Source organism: Arvicanthis niloticus, chromosome 6, assembly GCF_011762505.2.
Source record: "Arvicanthis niloticus isolate mArvNil1 chromosome 6, mArvNil1.pat.X, whole genome shotgun sequence".
Classification (NCBI taxonomy): domain Eukaryota; kingdom Metazoa; phylum Chordata; class Mammalia; order Rodentia; family Muridae; genus Arvicanthis; species Arvicanthis niloticus.
The window spans coordinates 54,033,516-54,056,220 of NC_047663.1; the positions used below are offsets into that span (position 1 = coordinate 54,033,516).

Consider the following 22,705-nt stretch of genomic DNA (forward strand, 5'->3'; position numbering starts at 1 on the left):
TTAGAAGTCAGGATCTGCATATGAGAGTGAACATTGAAGAAACATGGAAACTTGTGGGAGTTTCTGGGACTGTTTCTTGTCCAGCACTAGAAAAGAGAGATTGTAGAGAACAAACAGGTGCTTAGCTCAGAGATTGAGAGAAGCAAGACACAGGCAGTTTGCTTCAAGGCCTATGTGTTGCACCGAGTGGGAAGGGACATGTGCCCAATTAGCTGTAGAAATTAGCACCATCTAGGAGACTCAGAGCCCTTGGACCATCACCCACATCCTCACTGAATGGATCCTTGCAGGAACAGCAATGTTGAAAATCCTTAAGGGAGGGTAAGGCTAGACTCCACCCCTTGGTAACCAAGCTTAGAGTATGGTTGGGAAGGACTGTGGAACCTCCCAAGAAATTCATCTTTTTACTCAGGTCTCCAGGAATAAACCAAAAACTAAACTGTTTTTAGGATGGGGAAAGAAAAGGCAATTAGAAACTCCAGGAAAAGTCAAAATTTACATAAGAAATTCAATAAGCCTGAAGCCAGGAAGGAATGAAGAAAGGAAAGAGTCTATGTGACCTCAGATGATCACGGGCTCCTCATTAAGTGGTTGAGCAGCCCCGGAGGTGGCCAGATGTAAGCGTGCAGTGACATTTGTGTTTGTCTCTCTCCATCTGTTCTTCCCTGCTGGTGAGGCTGGAGGACCTGTGTTCTGTGCTCCTGGTAGCCTTAGAAATCACATGTGGCTCTCACAGATGGGTTTACCGAATTTTGACACTAGATGGCATCAGTCCAACAGGTAGCAGGTAGCAAAGCTGTCTGCAAGCCGACCAAGGCTTATCCTTTGGGGGGTGGGGGGGGAGGGGAGGGAATCAGGAAAAATGTTTTTGAGAAACATTCCAAGAAGCAAGATGGAATATTTGTACAAAGCGGGTGTTTTCTCCTGCAGCGTGCAACCTAGGAAGTTCCCCTTTGATGTGGACAGAATAGCTTCACAGCCACATTCAACACACATACACACACACACACACACACACACACACACACACACATGCACAAACACATGCACAGATTTTCTTTCCTCCCTCCCTGCCTCCCTTCCTCCCACTCCATCCCATTCTTTGTGGTCCCAAAGAGATGACCACATTGACTGTAGAAATCACACCAGCATAAAAGCCCATCTGGGAGCCCTTTCCAGACTGATCTTTTTACCATTAAGGTTTGAATTCTTGCTACTTGAGGGTTTTAAGATTTTTAGGGATTTGTATCTATCGGTGCTCACCTGGTTTCCCCGTGAATGTTCAGAATTCACTGGGCTTGGCCAGTTAATGGGAATGAGCTATGGTTTGACTTAAATGTGAAAGAAAAAAAGGGAGTGGAAGAAGAAAGAAGGGAGGGACAGAGGGAGGGAGGGAGAGAGGAAGAGAAAACTGCCTTTCACTCCTCTTGTTTGCTGTTCTGATATTTTGTCTCTCACCTTCCACTTGGTCCTCCAATGGAAAGACTGGATAGAAAGCTGAGAGCCAGCCAGAGAGAGGAGGAGTGAGGGGGTCCAAGCAGAGTCTTAGAGACAGAGATGAGCCTGCTAGAGAACAGGGGCTTGCTTTGCTAAAAAATAGTTTCTGGCCAGGTTGCTGTGGTCAGGTGACTTGGCTAGAAGGCCTGGCTTTGTCTTTTTTTTTTTTTTTTGGTTTTTCGACACAGGGTTTCTCTGTGTAGCCCTGGCTGTCCTGGAACACACTCTGTAGACCAGGCTGGCCTCGAACTCAGAAATGCACCTGCCTTTGCCTCCCAATCTGCTGGGATTAAAGGCGTGTGCCACCACTGCTCGGCAGCTTTGTCCTTTACTTGCTGTGCAGCCTCGAACAAACCACCTGGCCTCTCTGAACCCCACTATTTTCAACCCTCAGATGAACATGTAATGGTACCTCGGGAGGATACTTGTGAGTTCAAGTGAAATAGAGCAGAGGGTGGAAGGTTTTGTAACCGTAAACTGAGGTGGGGAGGTGGGGTGTTGGTTAGCGAGTAGCCATGAATACCATAAAAGTATCGGTCAGGTGGTCAGAGTAACACTGTGTTCAGAACACAATAGCCCACTCAGAACACGTGGCCAATCGAAAGGCACCAACCTCTGCGCTTCCTACCCACTGTTTTGTTATTATGTGGACGTAACTCTCATCACTGAACAGGCTTTTGCTGCAGACCTTGGGTCTGGAGGTGTTGTCTCGGAAACAGGCAAACTGCTCTTGTTACTATGGCATAGTAATAACCTCGGAGCACAGAGGTAGCCCTGCCCTGGCGTGGTTTAGAAAAGTTTGATGCTTTAGAAAGAAATCCTGGCTTAAAAGATGCCTACCTGGCATCTGGGCCCAATCCTCTCCAGCTATCGGAACCTCAAACTGGCGGTGTACGTGGAGTAGATCCTCGGAATGGAAACCATGCCTTGCTTTTTCTTCTGGGCCCGCTGAGGAAGTCCCAGGCAGCATAGACGTCTTGGGGGTAGGTCTGGGAAAAATCCCCAAAGATTTTAGGAGGGGCAGGCGGGGGATGAGAAACTTGGAGATTCAGTAGATCACTGTAGAGCAGCTCAGACAGTCGGCGGCCTGCAGAGGACTTGTGCAAACACTTCCTCTCTGGACAAGGAGGAATGCAGGAGGCCACCGCCTGCAGTACATCTTGGAGTGTTGGAGGGATGTGCCTGCACTTGTGAAAGGGCGCCAGGAGGATGAGGCTCCAATCAAGCCCGGCAGTGCCCAGTAGATGCAGAGAGGCGCCCCTGCCCCGGGCGCGGGCACAGCCAGTGGGCATCTCTGCGGCCCAGGGACCCAATCCTCTCCACTCCCACAGGATGCGTCTGCTCTGGGGCCCTGGGAGGCCCTTCCTCACCCTGCTTCTGCTGGTTTTCATCAAGCAAGTAAGAACAGATTTTTATGCCTCATTCTTCTTGTTAATATTATCAGTTGTGCATGTTTTCTGATCGTAGAAGCAATTTAGGCCCCCTGTAGGCAAGTTGGGAAGAATAAAACCATATTAAGAAAATAATGCCCAACCTCAGCCACAGCATCTGCTTACTGTTCATATTTTGGCTGAATTTTTTTTTTAGATTCTTTTTTTCTGTGCATTATTTTACATAGCTGAAATGATAAAGCACAAATTATTTGTGTCCTGGTCTTCCTTTTAAATCCTTCTAGAAGCTTCTTCCTATTTAAGCATTTATGAATTACACATTTCTATGCCTTTCTTGATTCTTTTCTCTTTTCCTAGGTTCCTATTGCAAATACTTAAAAAAACTATCTTACAGTATTCTGTAGTCTATAATATTAAAAGATACCAAATCCAGAGACCTGTCAACATAAGTAACAAATCACAGTGATCAGCCAGAGCTCACCCTCACTCACATTTGGGGTTCCACATCCAGCACTTTCCCACTGTTCATTGCACACAATTTGAAACATTGAACATTCACACTACAGATACTTTGTGATCAATTTTAAAGCATATATGTTTCCTGAGCACACCAATAGCCACACAGCTCTGAGTTTGGCAACGTTCATTCCCTGCTTCTACAATCTCATTCTACGCTCTCAGCAGCTCTTCAAGGGAGGTTCTCTTGTTAACCCCATTTTACAGAGGAGGAAACTGAGCCCATGGAGATTAACTAACACTACTCTACATCCATCAGTGTGGACCCACTTTAGGGTACCACAGCACTTTCTAGATGTATTAGCATGTATTTAACTGTGTTTAAATGATGCCTCTATGGCAGATTTTTCAGTGGCTTGCTTTCTTCTTATCCAAGAAGTTTAGGAGGAGTTTGCCTACTCCTTCCCTTTCCAGGGTCTCATTTCTTCAGGGCTATGGTGGGGAGGGACCCCAGTGCCACTCATCTTAGTAAAGACAGCACCCTAGGGGATGTCCCTTGTTCTCCCTTTGCTTCTCATTTCTCATTTGCATCTTCAGAATTAAAACATCCTGCCTCTCTGCATCCAGGGAAGGCAGAGGTGCCAGATCTCATCAATGCCCCTATTCCCAGCCTTTCTGCCGGAGACTAGACAGGCCAAAAGCATTGGTGCTGACTTCCAAGTCCAAATTCTCCCTCAGGCTGCCTTTGTTCCTCCAGCACTGTCAACTTGGGGACAGTTGGTGGTGTTGGGGGATATGGCTGTGGTGGCAGACTCTTTTGAGGGACTATGTCCCCAAGGAGCAGATGACATTTAGTTTGCCATTTCCACTGTTATTGGTGGTTCTGTTGTAGGGAGAGCTGACAGAATGTCCATCCTTGCTTACAGTCTATGGGTATCCCTGTTAAAAACCCAACATGTCCAGCTAACTGTTATACCTGGTTCACTGTCTATCCATATGTGTCCACTGTCCAGCACACAACAGCCCAGCTCCAGCCCTGGTCATTTCACTGTAAGACACTTCCCCACACATCATCCTGTAGGATGCTTACAGTCAGACCGTAAGAAGAACATTACTACTGAACCCATTTCAGAGATGGCCAAAAAGCCCTAGAGAGTTACACGATTGCCTTTCTTCGAGTAAATTCATGAGCCTGGGGGGAGCCACTGTGTCTTCTTGGTGGGCTGTGGCCCTGCCTTTTGTCTTCTCTAACACTCTTGGGAGCTGCTGACATATGACTATTTATATATAATAACAGAAGCATCTGTGCTACTTCAGACTGCCTGACAATGCCAACCAAATCATAACTTGGCCCTTATACTCTGGTGTTTCCATATCAATAATGCACTTGGGGGAGAGGTCTCCTTGTCCCTTGTCACCTGGACTGTATGTACAGAGATGCTGGCACTGTCTGTTCTGCAGCATGTGGCTGTGAATCTGATGAATCTCCTTTGATTATCTGACTTTAACCTCAGAGTCTTTAGATGTTTATACATTACTAGGCTTTGCGTAGACACTCACGAAGTTCACTCAGACATGAGTTCCCAGCCTGGGGATATAAATGACTGTGGCGTGTGTGTTGCTGGCAGGAAGTCTTCATAAAATTCACTTAATGAGAAATTCTCAGAGATACTTTAGTTTCTAAATGCAAGTGGCGAACGGTGTTAGCTCACACCCACCCCTTACCCATGTACGTTATTCGGCATTAAACTTAAACTATTATAGGCTTTAGGAGAAGCTGATTTTAGACATTGCCGGTAGGTATATGAAAGGGTGCATGACTTAAATTTTTTAATTGACAAGGATAAACAGTTTGGCAGTGCATTGTCAAAAACCTTTAAAAATGTGTGTACTCCCTGACCCAGGAACTGTGATTCCCCCTTCCCTCTCTCCTGGCTCCCCCATCCCTACCTCGGAGGATTTTCATCACAATACCCTATTAACAGTATTTGGAAGTAACTTAGGTGATCCATGTGGAGGATTTAAAAATTAAATTATCCCACATTCGTTCACTGCCTCACATGCGGCAGTTAAAGCAGCATTGAACCAAAGCAACCATAAAGCAGTTTTAAGTGCATCTTGAAATGGATGCATCTTCTAGAACAATATGGCTTCCTTTTTTGGCTAGAATAAAATAGAACAGAAAAAGAAGCAAGATGAGGTACACACTGGGGAGAGAGAAGGGTCTGGAAGGGAAGGTGCTCCCTGAGGATAAAGGTTGTGATCCCTCTTGCCCCTGGTTTTGGCTCCTTGAGTTTCCCTTTCTTTGTTCTGCAGCATATTCATTGTATAACAAAGGAAGATAGATTTGTGTAAGTGAGCAATAAAGGCTCTCCTTCCCCCCACTCCTTAATCCCTTCTCAGCCAGGCTGGTCGTGGATACAGGCTGCCTATTCAAGGGAAAGGGGATTGAAGGTCAAGCTGGAGCTTCCCATGCATCCCCTCTCCCCATTACATTGGCAGCTTTAGACACACCTCCCATCCTTCTGATGTCTTTTAACTAAGTACCTGGAAAGGCTGCTCACGGTTTTGTTTGTTTGTTTGTTTGTTTGTTGTTGTTGTTTTTTTTTTGTAGCTCCTCCAGGCAGAGTGAATTCAATAGTTTTTAGCTCTAATTTTTTTTCTACTGGGTGTGTTTATTGTGTATGTGTTTGTGTGCACGAGTGTGCACATGCTCAGGCTGATGTCAGGTGTTCTCCTCAGTTGTTCACCTTCTTTTTTTTGAGACAGGGTCCCTCACTGGTGCAGGTTCTCACTGATTCGGCCAGACTAGCTGGCCTGTAAGATGGGGCTTCTCCTGTTTCCTCCTCCCTAACTTTGGGATTATAGGAATGTACCCCTGTGCCTGGCTTTATACATGGGTGTTGGGAATCCAAGTTCGGGTCTTCCTGCTTGCGTTGTAAAGCACTTTATAGACTCCAGATCCTGTTTTTTTTTTTTTTGTTTTTTTTTTTTCTTTCTTTCTTTCACCATCATCATTAGTTCTGACAAAGAACAAGGGAGCTCGAAGTTTAATTCAGAGACTGATTTCACAGTCTCTTCTTTAGGCGGGTCTGAGTAAGCCTCCTGTCCCCCCACAGGGCACAAACAGCCCTTTATGTAAGGATGAGTCTTGTTTTCACAGCTTTGAGGATTTGGGAAACATATTGATTAGCTATTAATTCATTGCTAATTTTTTTTAAAGAAAATGAGTCACGTAAGCACCAATTAGCATGTTTATTTCATTAAACAATCTCTTAGTATGCTTACGATGCCTCCTTGGTTCCAACTCAGAAGGGGTCATTATTAGCAGAGATTCCAAGCTCACAGCAAGATGAAGCTAAGAGATAAGTGCCAGCTACTGTATCCTCTTGATTCCTCCTTATTGGCTAATATCATGGTCCCCAGACTGTGTGTCAAGGCGAAAGGGGTACCATTTTGAATTCAATATATGGGACATATTAGTTTTTGGAGGAAAGTATAATGAATGTGGCACTTTCCAGACACCGTGCATCTTAGCTCAAATGTCTTGTTCTGTTTTTGTAGTTCTGGGGACAGAACCAGGGCCTTTCGCATGCCAGGCAAGCACGAGGATGAGCTACAGCCCAAGACCTGAAGTGAATTAATTGACAGGGCTTCATGTAGCCCAGGCTGGCCTTGAACTTATAGTGTTGCTAATGTTGGTCTTGAAGTTTTGATTCTCCTGCCTCCCACTCCCAAGCGCCAGCCCCATAGCTGTGCGCCGTCTCATTGTGTCTGCTTGCCTCACTATTAGATTGTAGAAAACTTGGTGGTCTGCAGGTACTGCGGTACACAGCAAGTACCAAACAGAACAAAACAGAACAGGAAATGAAGGTGGGGATGTCTAATCCTGTCCTAAAGTTTTCCAAGTTGTGCAATGCCCGATAGGTTCAAAGTTGTTAAGATATAAATATTTACACACTGTTTGGACTCATTTACTTAATAAACAGGACCTTAGGATTTTCTTTTCTTTTTTTCTTTGGTCTGGGAATGCCTTGGAAAATTACTGAGATAGTAAAAAGTACCACAAACTGAGACATTTTGGAAACTTATGGACTAATGGTGATGGCACAAGCCCTTTTCCAGAGAGAGAGAGAGAGAGAGAGAGAGAGAGAGAGAGAGAGAGAATGTGTGTGATGTGTGTGAGGTGTGTGTATATGTGTATGTGTGTATGTGTGAGGGAAGAGTATGTGTTTGATATGTATGTGTGTGCGTGATATGTATGTGTGTGTGTATGTATGAGAGAGAGAGAGGAGGGAGAAAGAGAGATCTGTGTGCGTTGATGCTGTAGGAAAGTCATACAAGAAACCGACAGATCTCACTGTGATTGCCAAGGTGATGGGAAAGGTTGGACTGAACAGAGGAGAGGGGAGGGCAGATTAGTCTGACTACTTATTGGTCAAAATGGGTGCGCCCACCATTGGTTCCAAGCCAGAGTCACCATTTTTGGGATTGTGGCTGGTTATATATGCTTGGCTAACTTTAAATGATGTTAAAGGGGCTACCTCCAGGTTTTCCAGAGGCTCCTCTGCTCCTTACTGCTGCACCTATCGTATCTTTAACATCATGAATCCCTTTTCCTGGCTAGAGACATGCTGCTTTTCTTTGTATCCCTCTATCCCTCTCAGCACAAAGCCTGACACACAAAGTGAGCTTCAGCAGATGTCTCCACTGAACAGCAAATGAGAAAGACTCTTTGTAAATGGAAGGAAGGGTTCACAGAGAGAGGCTGGTAGACTCACTCAGTTATTGGAAAACCCCCAAATGTGAACTGTATTTCCAAGGTTCTATGAATAGGACAGTCCATGTCAGAAAGAAAAACATCCCAAAGCCTCAGGACAGGCATGTGTTTCCTCAGCGGCACCAATTCCTCACACACACACACACACATGTATGGGCCTTAGTCACACTGTTGGGTTCCACACAGTGAGATGCTTCTCTTTGGGGAATCTGCGTAGTCTCGGGAGCACACAAGCATCTCTGTGCAAGTGTGGGAAAGTTCAGCCTGACTGTTTTACATTCCATTAAAATGTTAGACTTAAAGATTTTGTAAGAAAATCATAATTTTGTCAAAACAAATATAATTGTATTATGGAATAATGCCACATTTAGATTTATTTTTGAGTAGAACATAAGATGCCAAAGAAATCGTTTCTAGGTGTGGTCCACTTCGAAAGGAAATTTGAGGACCAGGGTATGAGAAAAACAAAGTCATAGCTGGACTCACAGGTCCTTGGGAGTGATCTTGTTTTGTTTGTTTGCTTGTTTGTTTTGTTTCGGAGACAGAGTCTCACCATGTAGCTCAGGCTGGCCTAGGACTCACGATTGAGCTGCCTGAGCCTCTTGAGTGCTGTGATTTCAGGTGTGTACCACCATGCCTGGCTGTGACCATGTTTTTGTGTGTTTAGGTTACAGGATCTCTTCTTGAGGAGACAACTCGGAAGTGGGCTCAGTATAAGGAGATGTGTCTGAGAGACTTGCACCATGAACCTTCCGGTAAGCACGTGTATTAGTTATCTGTGGCCATGTAACCAGCTGCCCTCCATCATGGTGGCTTAAAGTGATGATAATCATTTACTATCTCTCACAGTTCCCATGGGGCAAGCATTCAGGACACACTGGACATGACCTCTTTCTACACTGTAATATCTGGGGTGTAGCTGGGAGATTCAAAGGCTGGGAGCTGAAATCACCAAAGGCACCTTCATATCTGTATCTGTTGGTTGACATTAGTTCTTAGAGTAAAGTAATGACTGGGATCCATAATGCCTTTACCTGGCCTCTCTGTAGAGACATAGCTTCCTTGTACCATCTGGCTCGCTTCTTAAGGGTTAGCCTGACCAGAAGCCATATTCCCTCTGTGAACAGGCCTTTCAGTCCCATGTCATTTCTTGCACGTTCAGTCGAATGGGACAATTATAAAGTCTAACCAGGCTCAAGGACAAGAAGTATAGACTGACTTTTCATGGCAAGATGGTAAGATAGTCTGTGTCTAGGTGGAGCCTCTCTGATTAAAGCGATCTGTCTTGGCACACATACTGCCTTGCCATCTGACATGAATGACTCCTGTGAGCTGGCCTCAGAAACTATTTATGTGGGATTTCCCATGTCCTGGGGTATTAGTTGGATCTGAACAATAACATAATTTCTCTCTTACAGACTCCAGTATATTTAAAGTATTCTAGCAAATGATTACCCTGCCCACAGCCTTACCTGTCCATATGTTGACAAACTGGGTGAAGACACACATACCACATACAATTAAAAAAAAAATCCAAGCCAAATCAAACCAAAATGAAAACTAAACCATAAAGTACTTTGACTCATTGCCCTGAGCATCAGGGACCACAGATGAAGGTTACCCTTCCTCCTCCTGACACCTGTCAATCATTCTATTAAGTTACCCAGAAGTGATAGGAGCCACTCTGTTTCCCTGCTTACTTGACCCAAAGCTCACAACAGCCTTCAAGGAAGTCCTTCCTAGCTCTCTGTGAAGGCCCCCTTTGTCCAGACTTGATGTCATCTACAAAATCCACTTTTCATTCCGAGGGAATGCTACTGCTGAGGTCAAAGTAGGGCAAGTCTTCTTTATATGGAGCCAGACTGTGAGCTGAGTGACCACATAAGCAGAGCATGTGTTGTTACCTGATAACCACATTGTCAATGTCCTGAGGTAGCTAATAACTGGGCAAATCTGGGTCAGGTTTGTAGGGTTTTAATGCCAGGAACTTGTTTATTTACCTAAAGGAGTCCCTGGGTTCTACTCTAGTAAGAAGGATGGAGAGGGATGGTGCTTGGTGTCTGAGAAGGTTTGGAGCTCACAGTATGAAGTACTTTCATTGCATCCTAGGAGGTCTCTCAGGCTGTGTTCTAAGTTTCTACTTTCTAGATACCAAGAATGGATATATAAACCACTTCCTGAGCTTGAGATGATCTAAACTCCTGTAATAATCATTGAATTTATATTCAAATGGAAAGATGTAAGTACCTGGAATAGTACTAGATATATGTGACCAAGCGCCTCAACTCCATAGGTCCATCCATCATCCTACAGTAACTGTGTTCTGTACTCAAATGGTTGAGCATTTGACAATCATTTAATTATGGCACACAAGTCACTGGCTGGACCTTCAAGCATCAACCACTGACCCTGAGTTTCTGTGAGAGTTCAATTCACACAAAACAAAGCAAAACCAGCATGGCATACACAGTGACTGGAGGTCAAACTGGGTAGACAAAGGGAGTGTCAGGGCCTACACTTGGCAGCCCTGTGTTCCTGGGTCACTCTTCATCCTTGACTAGAGAGAATATCTGTGTTGGTCTATGTAATGGTCATGCCAGCTTTCAAAAATTGGAACGTGGGCTCCAAACTTCTGAATCCATTTCTATCAGAAGAACCTATGTGAGAACATTGACATTTATTCTGCCTTCTCTTTTCCCAACAGGCGTATTTTGTAATGGAACATTTGATCAGTATGTGTGCTGGCCTCATTCTTCTCCTGGAAATGTCTCTGTTCCCTGTCCTTCATACTTACCTTGGTGGAATGAAGGTAATAAGTCTCATTTTAACCACTTCTGACAGTTCCTTTGAAGGGCAGAGCCTCCTGGTAGAGCAGCCAGTGGGAAGTTAGGCAGGACTCTAGCCAAGTGTTTCTCCTAAGTCCTCGAACCTCATAAAGGTGTACTTGTAAGATCTCAGTATTATATCTTATTTCGTTTCCCCATCCTTTCTAAGTACTGGGGAGTAAACCTAGGGTCTCACACATGTTAGATAAGTGTTCTACCACTGAACTGTATCCTTTTTTCTCCCTTGTTTTTATGTAATTTGTAAGCTCCTTTGCTTACAGAATACTTTTGGCATAATGTATAGATTAGAGTCCAGATTTAGCTCCCACAGAACCTAACTGTTGTAAGAAGAATTCAGGGGTTTCAATCTTGGTCACTGTGAGAAAAGGAACCTTGGTCACTGTGAGAAAGACCTGAATGATCTTATTTATACAATGTATGGCTTGTACAAAGAGAAATAATTTTAAGACTTTCTTAAAATTATATCATATTTGAAAGAAGAATCATTAAATTGGAGTTGTTCAAATTGGAACTTGGAGCATTCAATAACTTTCCAGACAGGGGAAAACCACAGCCCAGGAGGCTCCAGGAACATCCCCCCAAATTTCAAAGTATAGATTATAGGGACTGAGTCTGACTCTGGATTCCTGATTCCATGGGATGGTACTAAAGACTTTTCTGTACTCAGAAAGGTCTAGAAGGTTTAGGCAGAGAGTCCTCATGGGAGTCAGCTCAAAGAGAGATAAGAAGAGCATTGGCTATGGAATCAGGACCATGGAAGTCAAAGAATGTAAAGTAAATTGGCTCTGAGATCATTTTGAGGAATGACAGAGCCTGAGCCTGGTAGGCTTCAGAAGCGAGTGCTTATGTGGAGTCCAAAGTTGAAACCCTTCACGCCTTTACATCATTCAGGTGGTCCCTGTTGACTTTGAGCTCCTCCAAGATGCATGGACAGACACAACCTCCAACTCTACCATCTCCCTGCTCCTTCCCAGTAGCTAAAAAGTACAGATTCATTTCAGCATATGAAACAAATGTGACTCTGGACTCAAGGCTACAAAGAAGTTGAGTTATAGATGCATTCTTAAATTAGGGTCCCAGTTTCTAGAGTGTACTAAATGGAATTTGATTAGTAAAACATGGAAACTCTCTCTCTCTCTCTCTCATTTGACATTTTTTTTTTGCACTAAATTTTAGAATCCAAATGGATTTCTAAAATCTAACAAGAACATGGAGACAATGGAAAAGTTTGGAAAAGAGTCTCCTACATATCAAGAGGTGCAGATGAATTCTTTGAGATGAAATTACAGGAGTGTGTTTATGTTGCACAGAGGGAGTCAGATGGTGGACACGTGGGTTGTCTGGGATCTAGAATTGACCAGTGAGGCTTGGTGCTCATTGTGAAGAAAATTGTAATGCACTGTCGTTCTGTAGAGAGGAATGATACAAAGACGCAGAGGTGTCGAGGCATGAGGGGGCACAAGAAAGATGGTTCATTTACAGCATAGGATCTTGAATGGGGAGATTCAGGGAGATTAAGATGGAAAGTCAGGGGGTTTCCAGAATGGTCCGCAAAAATGTGGCCGCATTGGTTTAGGTTCAGGCAGGGTCAGAAATTGAACAAGAGGTAAAAGGTTAAAGAAAATAATTGAGGTAGAATGGATAGATGGACATTCAATAACTTTTCAGACAGGGAAACCACAGCTTAGGAGGCTCCAGGAACATCCCCTCAAATTTCAAAGTATAGATTATAGGAACTGAATCTGACTCTGGATTCCTGATTCCATGGGATGATGCTAAAGACTTTTCTGTACTCAGAGAGGTCTAGAAGGTTCAAGCAGAGAGTCCTCATGGGAGTCAGAGAGTCCTCATGAGAGTCAGCTCAAAGAGAGATATGAAGAGCATTGGCTATGGTATCAGGACCATGGATGGAACAGAAATTGAAGGACAGAAAGTGAGAAATAGATTATTGAAAACTTTCTCCTCCCACCCCCATTCAGCACAGCTTTATGTTTTACCTGGTCCAGTATCAATTCAAGGTCATCTGGGTGGTACCCAGCCTTTCTTCTTCTTCCTCTCCCATGGTGCCGTGGTGGTGCTAGCTCAGCAGCCTCTTCTTATCTAGTTGCTTTCTGGTGTCCTTATTGCCCCATGCTCAGACCTGATCCCCTGCAACAACCTCCACAAAGCTTTCTTTTTTTCTTTTGGTTTTTCAAGACAGGGTTTCTCTGTGTAGTTCTGGCTGTCCTGGAACTCACTCTGTAGACCAGGCTGGCCTCAAACTCAGAAATCCGCCTGCCTCTGCCTCCCAAGTGCTGGGACTAAAGGCGTGCGCCACCACCGCCTGGCTTTCTACAAAGCTTTCTAAACTGCCAGCCACTATGTTGGCTCTTGGCATCTGTGACCTTCTGCAAATTGGCCCTGCTAACATGTCTGGCATCCTTCCTGCCTTCTCTTTCTCCTCTTTCCCCCAGCCAAAATGAATAACTCCTAGGCTTCTCCCTCTATCTAGCTGTTGTTACCAGACACTTAGGTCCTTACCCACGGTCCCTGTTTCCCAAAAGACATTAGGAAACAGAAATTATAAAATGAAAATTGTTGATTTACAATTTGGCTTAGCTCATAGTGGCAGGAAAAGTCTAGTTTTCTTACCACCATGACTGTGGTGACTCACTTGCAAAGACAACATCCGGAAGATACATTGATCTAGCTGAGGCAGGTCAACCATCCATTCTTAGAGGAAGATGAGTCAGCTCCAGGTTTCCTCCATCATTTCTGTTCTGTTACAGCTAATCAGTTAATTTCTATTCAGTTCAGGCCTGAGGAAAGTGAAGTAGACATATACCTTAAAATCCCTTATTTTTGAAAAATCTTAAGGCTCTTGTGGGATGATGGATGTGCAATTATCACCTGGTCCAGGCCTAGCAAAGTACTTTGTCTCTTGGTCCACTCCTTTGTGGAGTGCAAGGTTTTTTGCACCTTTCTTTGGAGGGCCGTTTCAAGTTTGGGTTCCTATATGCCTGTTAAACACACCAATTTTGCAATTGAAAAGAGATGTTAGCCTCGTGGCCCAAAGGAGGGACATGAGCATCTCTTTCTTTCCCACCAGACTCCAACCCATTCTTTCAGCATGGGATCATGGCTACATTATCCTCCTACCATGATGGATACACTGTCCTCCTCCCATTATGGCTGCATATCTCCATCTCATGATGCCTGCAGTGTCCCTAGTCTAGGCCTGAGTTCACTCTTCTTTGCAGGATTCCTCCTTAAGGCTCTGCCTATAAGTCCAACCCATCCCCCAGTTAATTGTGATTGATAAATAAAGATGCTCACAGCCAATAGTTGGGCAGAAGAGATGTAGGTGGAGTTGAGGTTTCATGGGCTTGGGAAAAGAAGACCAAGAAGAGAGAAGGAGGAGGAAGCCACCAAAGGAGGAAATGAAAAGTATGAGGAGTAGAAGGAGAAAAAAAATGAAAAGCCACCATAAATTAGCTAAGCCACAAAAACGTGGCCCCGAGGGCTGCCCAACTAGAGTTAAGAGCAGCCCAAATAAAACATATAAATAGTAAGTAATAACTCAAGATTATCGATAAAAAGTAAATTCTAACAACATGGAGAGTAGGCAGCTGCCCAGATATTATGATGCTTAAGGCATCTGTAAATATAAAGGCTGTGCGTTTGTCTTTCTTCCAGGAACTCAACAACCAAAGGTTGGATAGAAATCCCAGATTTTTAATATTTTCTTACTACAAATTCTCGATCTGTATTTCCCACCCTTCTAGAAAACTACTCCAGCTTCTCCCCTGAAGTTGATGAAGCCCTGTCTTTCTGAGACCTCTCTTAGCATTTATGATAGTTTATGGCACTTTCATGTGCACTCTCTTAGCTGAGCTTTGAGCTGTGCCCTCAGCAGAGCATTGTGAGTGGCACAGACAGCCCAGATGCCAAGTGTCATCATCATCATTGTCATTTTCTCATTGAACTAATATGTAGTAAGTACCCACTGGGTGCCAAACACTGGAATATATTACTGCCCAAACCAAATTAAAATCCTTCTCCTAGGGCTCACATTGTAGTAAGAAGGGCAGACAAGAGTCATAGGCATCCTCTCTTAAGTATAGATGCGATGTACTGTAGACACGATGAAACTGGAGATGGAATGGGAGGATTGGGGTCAGGGCAATGGCAAAGTGATACACGTCAGTCAAGACTAAGTATTTGAACCAAGAGTGGGCAATGTCCAGGAGAGAGCACAGAGCAAGTAGAGCCATGCTATTGGAGATAAGTATGCCTCCAACACGGGGAGAGGATAAACACAGATGGAGCTAAGTGGGAAGGGAAGCAGCATGAGGTGAGAGCAGAGAGATTTGGAGCCCACTTCCTACAAGCCTTTGTGCATGGCCACAAAAGGACTCTTGATAATCCTTAGAAAGCCCTTAAAAGATTTTGAGCAGAAACTGGGCCTATCCATAGCTGTGAGGGCAAGACCATCAGCAAATTTAGCAATAAACCAGGGAAGAAATAAGAGTTCTACTTAGGAAGGAGGTGGAAGGTAGAAAGTAGGGTTAGATCTGGGATCTATGTGAAGTTCAGTATGATTTGCTAGTGGAGTAGGCTAGAGGCAGAAAGAGCAGAGATGGTTCTAAGGTTCTGGGCTGGGGGTTGTCAGGATGGGACAGATTTGGAGAAGGTGACGAGTTTGGCTGGAGCATGTTGTCTGAGATGTCAGTTGGGCAGGTAGATGTGCTTCATGTGTGCTGTAGGTATCGGTCAATTAAAGCCATGATTTAAGTGATTGGCTCACGATCTGCACACACGGATACTCTCGCTCAATCTTCCCTCACACCACAGAGGATAGGTAGCAGTTATGCACCCAGTTCCCGATGACGAAATCCACAAGACTCAGAGAATTTAGTAAAACTGGATCCAGGACACCGGCTAAGAAGTTGGCTTATCATATCTCAGTCTTGAGTTAGCATGCTTTGTTCCCCCTTGCGTTCTCTACTTCCTGGCGCCACCTCTTGGACATTAGAGAGAGAGAGATGCTTCACTGAGCATGCTCAGATTAGCATCTCTCAGTAGACTACCTTACAGGGCTAATCTCTGAGTCACTGGGAACTTTTAACTTTGGAGACACGTGTAAACACTATGGACGTTAGGGGATCATGGTTAGTTACAACATCTAGAGGCTTCGTGGTTTTTTTCCGATCCCAAATAAACAGTAGAGATGTTAATGGGCTCCCAAACGGAGAAAAGAAACCCCTTTTCCCTGGGATTTTCCACAGCTTTTTAGCTGAGGGTGAGGACCTTTCAGTGGGCTCAGGGAACTGGCTGTGTGTTTTGACCTTTCCTCTAGAGCCCTGTTTACTTTCAGAGAGCCCAGGAAGGGCCTACAGACACTGCTTGGCTCAGGGGACTTGGCAGAAGCAAGAGAACACCACAGATATTTGGCAGGATGACTCAGAATGCTCAAAGAACCACAGCGTCAAACAAAACGTGAGTCTACCAGCTTGCTGATAAAGCAACTAGGGCTGAAACTTGGTGCACCCCAGGGGATGGCCAGCTTTGGGGGACACCAGACCTTCTACCAGCACTTTTCCAGATTCCACTAGGAAAGGTCCCCAATCACTAGAACAGCAACTCACACTGGCGGCCAGGAAATTGACTCTTCTGTGAGAAGAAACACGAAATCTTATGGCATCTCAGCCTTGGCACCTGCTGTGTCCCATGTCTGGAACAACTTCCCCAAACAACTCAGCATTCAGGTTTCAGTTCAGCTGTCTCCTAGCAACTGAGATGGTCCATGGACTTGTTCAGAGCAGCAGTCCAGTAGCAACTTCTACCACTTGCCTCATCCAATTTCCCTATTGCACCTGCCTCTCTCTCATATTCCTGGATGCTTGTTCCTTATCTAGCCCTGTCTCCAAATCGCACATCCAGTGGCAGCTGGAGACCTGTGAGCCTGGAAGGAGGCAAGAAGACATAGGGTTCTGGGGTCAGACTTGGTCATGTATCCAGAGTCTTCCTCTACTGGCTGTGAACTTGCACAAGTTATTTTGCTCTTGGTGCCTCTGCTTCCTTAAGCATCCCAAGGGGATCATATTTGCTGTGTGGGATCATCATGAAGCTTCAGGCAGTCAAGAGACATAAATTTTGTAGGAAATTCCTGGCATGTAGCGTGCAGACTCTAAGTAGGAGTTATGATCTATCGCCAGCATCTAGAGAAGACACTGCTCAGTTATTCACCCCAGCAGCTCAGCAAACACAGAGTAAAACCAAGTCACCCTGCAGGCTTCCTCCACACACCTTCTTCTCCTCTCCCTTCGCCTCTTTCCCTTCACATCTTGTCTCCTTGACAGGGTCTCCCTTTGAAGTCTAGTTGACTTCAAACTGAAGATCTTGCTGCCTTAGCTCCTGAGTTCTATAATTATAGAGCTCTCTCTCTCTCTCTCTCTCTCTCTCTCTCTCTCTCTCTCTCTGTGTGTGTGTGTGTGTGTGTGTGTATTTTTGGGGACATGAGAAAAGAGCAAAGAAACCCCTCCCTGTGGAATCTGGTAGAACCCATTGCCAGCAGCAGTCTTCCTCTGAGCACCCTTCTGTGTTAACCCTTGTTCTTAAACCTATATTAAAATATCTAACAAAACCCCCAATTGTGTGTCATCGTACTGGCTATTCCTGACATTGCTTTCATCATCAAAGCCCTGAATCCTGGTAGGCGGGTCCATAGAAACTCTGGGAAACTCCTCAGGCTTAATGGGAGTGACAGCGTGGAGCTGTGCCTCTGTGTCCTCCTCACTGCTAACATGTTCAAGATTAGATTCTGTGGCCCTTTGGGAGCAGATTTTCTTTACTTTCTCGTTGGGCCCCTAAAGCCACCTGTTTGTCCAAATGTCTACTCACCTGTGTTTAAGGTCAAGTGTAAAGGGAAACAGGAGAGAGGAGGGGGTGTAGGGGAATTAGACAGATGTACAGGGTATATCTTTATTTTTTTGCTTTTCAGTCACACACAGTAATGAAGTACCTCAGACACAGATACAGATTTTAGGGAGCTTGGAGTCCTTTGGGGCACACAAGCAGGGTGACTAACTGCTGGGACAAAAGTATAGGATGCTCAGAGCCACAAAGAAGGCACTGATGTAGTCTTGGGGTAGGGAAAGCTGCCCAAGCTGAGATGGAGGGTGAGGAGTTGGCCATGGGAAGGCGGAGAGCAAGAATTCCTTGGTAGAAGGAAAAGCACACACTCAGTGTCAAAGAGCAGGTAGACTTCCACTTCTGGGGAGAGATGGAAAATTCAGCATTGCCCTTGAGCTTGCTGGCCACTACCTGAGTTGACTTCCCCTGCTCTCCTGTGGCTGGCTATCCCACACTATCACTGTTCATCTCCTTTTAAGGCTCCTTTTAAGAGGTGATTTGGAGTGTATTCATGTAGAGAGGAAGAAGACACACATGGGTCTACAGACCCCTTAGAGAGGAGTCCACCTTTACTGCTTGGAAGATTTATGCATTGTAGGTTGAAGTACAGAGGCTCATAACTCAGAACAGGCATTGGTAGGATGTCTGTGGCAGATTGGAGAATGGTAGGGCTGGCTAGATTAGAGGCAGGAAGGGAGATGAGCCAGGAGATATCTTAGTAACTGCCTCTGGCATGAAGAGGATGCACATGAGAGAAGAGGGAAGATGGGATGCAGGTTGTCAAGGAGACGATTAGTTGATGTGAGAGTGTAAACTGAAGGGTACCAAAGTCTTTGGTTTCTGTCTTTGACTTATGAGATGTGAAATGGCCTTCACTGAGATTAGGCAGGAGAAGAGGCCTTGCCCTTTGATTTCTCCTGGGTTCTATTTGTTTCTCTACTGAATCCTTTGTCATCTTAACTTAAGCCTGCAAACCACCCTTCTTCTCCACCCATTCAGTTGTGGCTAATTTTTCCATTATTTAGTTGGAATTTGAAATTCCTTCCAAGAAGTAAGTGTGTGTGTGTGTGTGTGTGTGTGTGTGTGTGTACTATGTGTGGGGCATGAGTGCTATGGAGACACTCCTGACAGTTTACCATGGCAATATATTTGATTTTTGCTACTGAGTTCCATGCGTTAGCCCTCAGAGTGTTTTTTCAGGTACAAGAGAGTTCTTAGTGAATTGTTTGGTCTCATCTCACTGGAGTCTGCATCTCTCATTCTGGTTGTGACTCACTTTCTTTAGAGCTAGGGGAGCTGGCGTGCTCCTGGCTGTCTTGAGTCTGCTGGTTCCTATTGGGCATGAAGGGCTTTACAATGGACTCTCCACATCTTAGGATGCTCTTAGGAGCCCCCTTTAAAAGCCTTATTTCCTGTTTGAGTTGGCAGAACTCTGTGTTCCCTATACAATTTTACTGGGTGACAAGTCTCATCTCTTAAAGGGCTCAAAGTGACACATGTTGTTTATCTCAAGACTACCTGGTTTATGCCAAAATACCAAAGCTATGCTAATTGCATACTTTCAATGAAGCCTACAATGTCTATTTCTTATCTTCCATCTTGTATTTGTAAACTGATTGAGAACAAACTGTCACTATCATATTAGATACCACTCCCAAGCCCTAGCATATGCAAAGTAGGCTTTCTGTATAATAGATACTTAACACATGCTGAATAAAAGACTATGGGTTCTGAATCAATGGGTCTTCGATGGAGCCTGGGTCTCAATACTTTCCCAGGTAATTCTTGTATATAGTTCATTGGCAGATGTAAACCCCTCCCCCTTTGATCTTCTCTGATAACATCCTCAAGTCAGTGAGTAGAGAGATAGGAATAAAGATTTCTGTCTAGACAGATGAACACACTGGCTGGGGGTGTGTGTGCCCATGACTGCAGCTCTTGGAAGGATTAAGCAGGAGGATCTTGAACTTGAAGCTACTCTCACAGGGCTAGACAGCCAGATCCCTATCTCAAAAATAATATTCCCCTGCAGAGAGAGGAGGTAGGGAAGAAGGGTCTCACCTCTTTCCCTCTGCAAGTTGTTGTATTTCCAAGAATTTAAATACTTAAAACTAAAAAGCTTCTGTCCATGTTTACCTGTGTTTCATAGAGTGGGTTGAAATTATTCCCAAAAAAGGGCAGTGTTAGTAAACCTTTGCCCTTCAGAGTTTTGGCAAGCAAACTGTGTTATGTTCAGCTAACAACACACTGGGAATTCTTATGTATGTTAAGTGCATTTCTTGGCGCTGTGTGTGTGGTGTCTGTGCATAAGCACAAACACTGTGTTCGGAGTCGTCTGCCTGTGGATTTCTATTTAGTAGTATGGGGGTCAGTTCTTAGTTCATCTTACTTTAGACTGTTTCCTTTACTCTTATATAAAGTGATTTCTATTTTCAAATACCGAATTTAGTTGTTATACATTTATCAGTTATAAATGTACAACATAGTTTAAAATACTTTAAAATTTATGGTGTGTGTGATGTACACCACAGCACATACTTGTGTGGAGACCAGAGGACAACTTGCAGAAGTCAATTCTCTATTTCCCCTGTGTCAGTCCTTGAGACCAGACATGGAAGCAAGTGACTTGACCTGCTGAGCCATCTTACTGGTCCTAGGCTGTACTTTTAATATACAGCTGTGATGGTTAAGACTGGTTGTCACTTGAATGGATGGAAATCTCCTAAGAGACTAGAAAAACATATCTCTGTGTATGTCTGTGAGCGTCTCAGGATGAACTAACAGAAGGAGAAAGCCATGCCCTGAGTTCAGGTTCTGCCACCTCAAAGGTTGGGAATCCAGGTTGGGTAAAAGAGTGGAGGAAGGGGAAGAGGAGAGAGCTAGCCAGTGTAGGATCTGCTGGCTTGGCTTGCCAGCTGTCATGCATGATGTGATTTCTCTCATCCTCTTACACCTTCCTGCCATGAGTCAAGATGTGTCATTCCTTCTTTCAATTGTTCAATTGTTTATTCTGTCACAACATTCTGTCACAATGACAACAAAAATCTAACAGAAGGACGTTTTATTGTAGCAATAAATTTAAATTACTAATGTAATTTAACACTTAAAAAGCCTATTGTAACTTTCTAGCATTTTATCTCGAAACATTTAAACATCTACAATTATTACAGGAATAATAAAATATCTTCTACCTAGATTCAAATATAGTCATATATGGTCTTAACTGCTTTCACTATCTTTTGGAAATGCCCCTCAGACACTGTGAGATTTCACCCCTAACTATTCATCAGATACCACCCAGTGTGAAGGAAGTTGTTTCACATGGACACACTGCCATAATTCCAACCAAGTAAAATCCACAGCTGCTCTGGCGACAGCCTGGAGTATGCAACAGATAAACAACAAAGACAAGGTGGATGTCGGCACCCAAGCAAGGTTGTCCTTCACACGTGTGCCAAGGATTCTCCCTTCTCCTCCCATCTCCCTGTAGGCTGCTGGGATTGTTGACACTCGCATTATTTGTTCAGTTTTTATGTAGGGTCTTCCCAGTCCCACATATTATGCTTACATGGGAAATACTTCTACCCACTGAGCCATCTCTCCAGTTCCACTGATTTAAAATTTTTTTTCTTGCTTCACATGAATTTGTGCTCATGTGCACACACACATGCACAGCTAAATACACTCAAAGACTTCATACTGAGAACTGTGCACATACACATGCACAGATAAACACACTCAAAGATGTCATACTGAGAACTGTGCACACACACATACACAGATAAACACACTCAAAGACTCCATACTGAGAACTGTGATTTATATTTAACATTTAGAAATGTTGCTTACCCTCTTTAGTTTACACTTATGTTTTTTTTCACTCTTTCAGTGAAATTTTACTTCTTATGACATATTTATCCAGTTCCTGGGATTAGTTTCAAAATTAAGGTAGTAATATTGCTATTGACACTACAAACCTAATTTAAGGTGCCCTTGCAGATTTTTTCTTCTTCTAGGCTGTATCTTGAGCAGAGAGCACTGTGTTTCAATTAGTCATCTTCTCTACATGGTGGTCTGTTAGTGGGATGTGCAGTTTGGCTTCACTGTTTTTGTTAGTGTTTGTTTTGTCCACTCTTTCCTTTTGATTTTGTCTTTTAATAGGTGAGGTATTGACAGAATTTGAAAGCCAAATTGGTATAAAAAATATTTAGTTTTCATCACTGTTTCCTTTAACCCCCCTTTCCAGTGACACCTATTGATAGTCACTTTTATCTTCAGGCTCATTCTTCTTCCTTTCCTCCCTCCCTCCATCCCCCTCCCTTCTTCCCGTTTCCTACTCCTTCTCCTTTCCATCCTCCTCCTCTTCCTCCTCTTCCTCCTCTTCCTCCTCTTCCTCCTCCTCCTCCTCTTTCTCCTTCTTCTTGCTCTTTTTCTTTTATTCTTTCTTTCCAATGAAAGGTCTAGTCATGTTGCTCAGGTTAGCCTCAAAATTATGGTGACCCTTAACCTCTCAAGTTCTGCCTCTCAAGTTCTTTTGTTAATTGAATTATGTTCTGTGTTCTTTTTTGTAAAACTAAGCAAATATGCAACTGCTACTCCTTCCCTTTCTTTCATGGAAAGCAGTATTTTTTTTTCACTTAACATATCCTACCAATCATTCTATAGCAGTTCCTAGAAATAGATGTACATAGTATAGCATAATATAATTGTATAATAGATATATCTTATAGCTGCATGTATTTATCGTACTTTGTTTAGCACTGACTTTGGGCATTTAGGCTATTTTCAATGTCTTATTACTTCAAAGGCTACTGTGAATAACCTTGTACATCCACATTGGT

At 43.9% G+C, this 22,705-nt stretch overlaps 1 protein-coding gene across 1 annotated transcript in view; it reads left to right on the forward strand.

Moving 5' to 3' along the window:
- The first annotated feature begins 2,236 nt into the window (after positions 1 to 2,236).
- The window catches only part of Glp2r (glucagon like peptide 2 receptor), a 67,684-nt gene continuing 47,215 nt past the window's right edge, over positions 2,237 to 22,705 (forward strand). The window contains exons 1-4 of the mRNA XM_034506363.2: positions 2,237 to 2,895; positions 8,792 to 8,879; positions 10,829 to 10,933; positions 16,327 to 16,448. Of these exons, the coding sequence (XP_034362254.2) occupies positions 2,707 to 2,895; positions 8,792 to 8,879; positions 10,829 to 10,933; positions 16,327 to 16,448 (504 nt within the window). The 5' untranslated portion in view covers positions 2,237 to 2,706. The remainder of the gene's footprint in view (positions 2,896 to 8,791; positions 8,880 to 10,828; positions 10,934 to 16,326; positions 16,449 to 22,705) is intronic.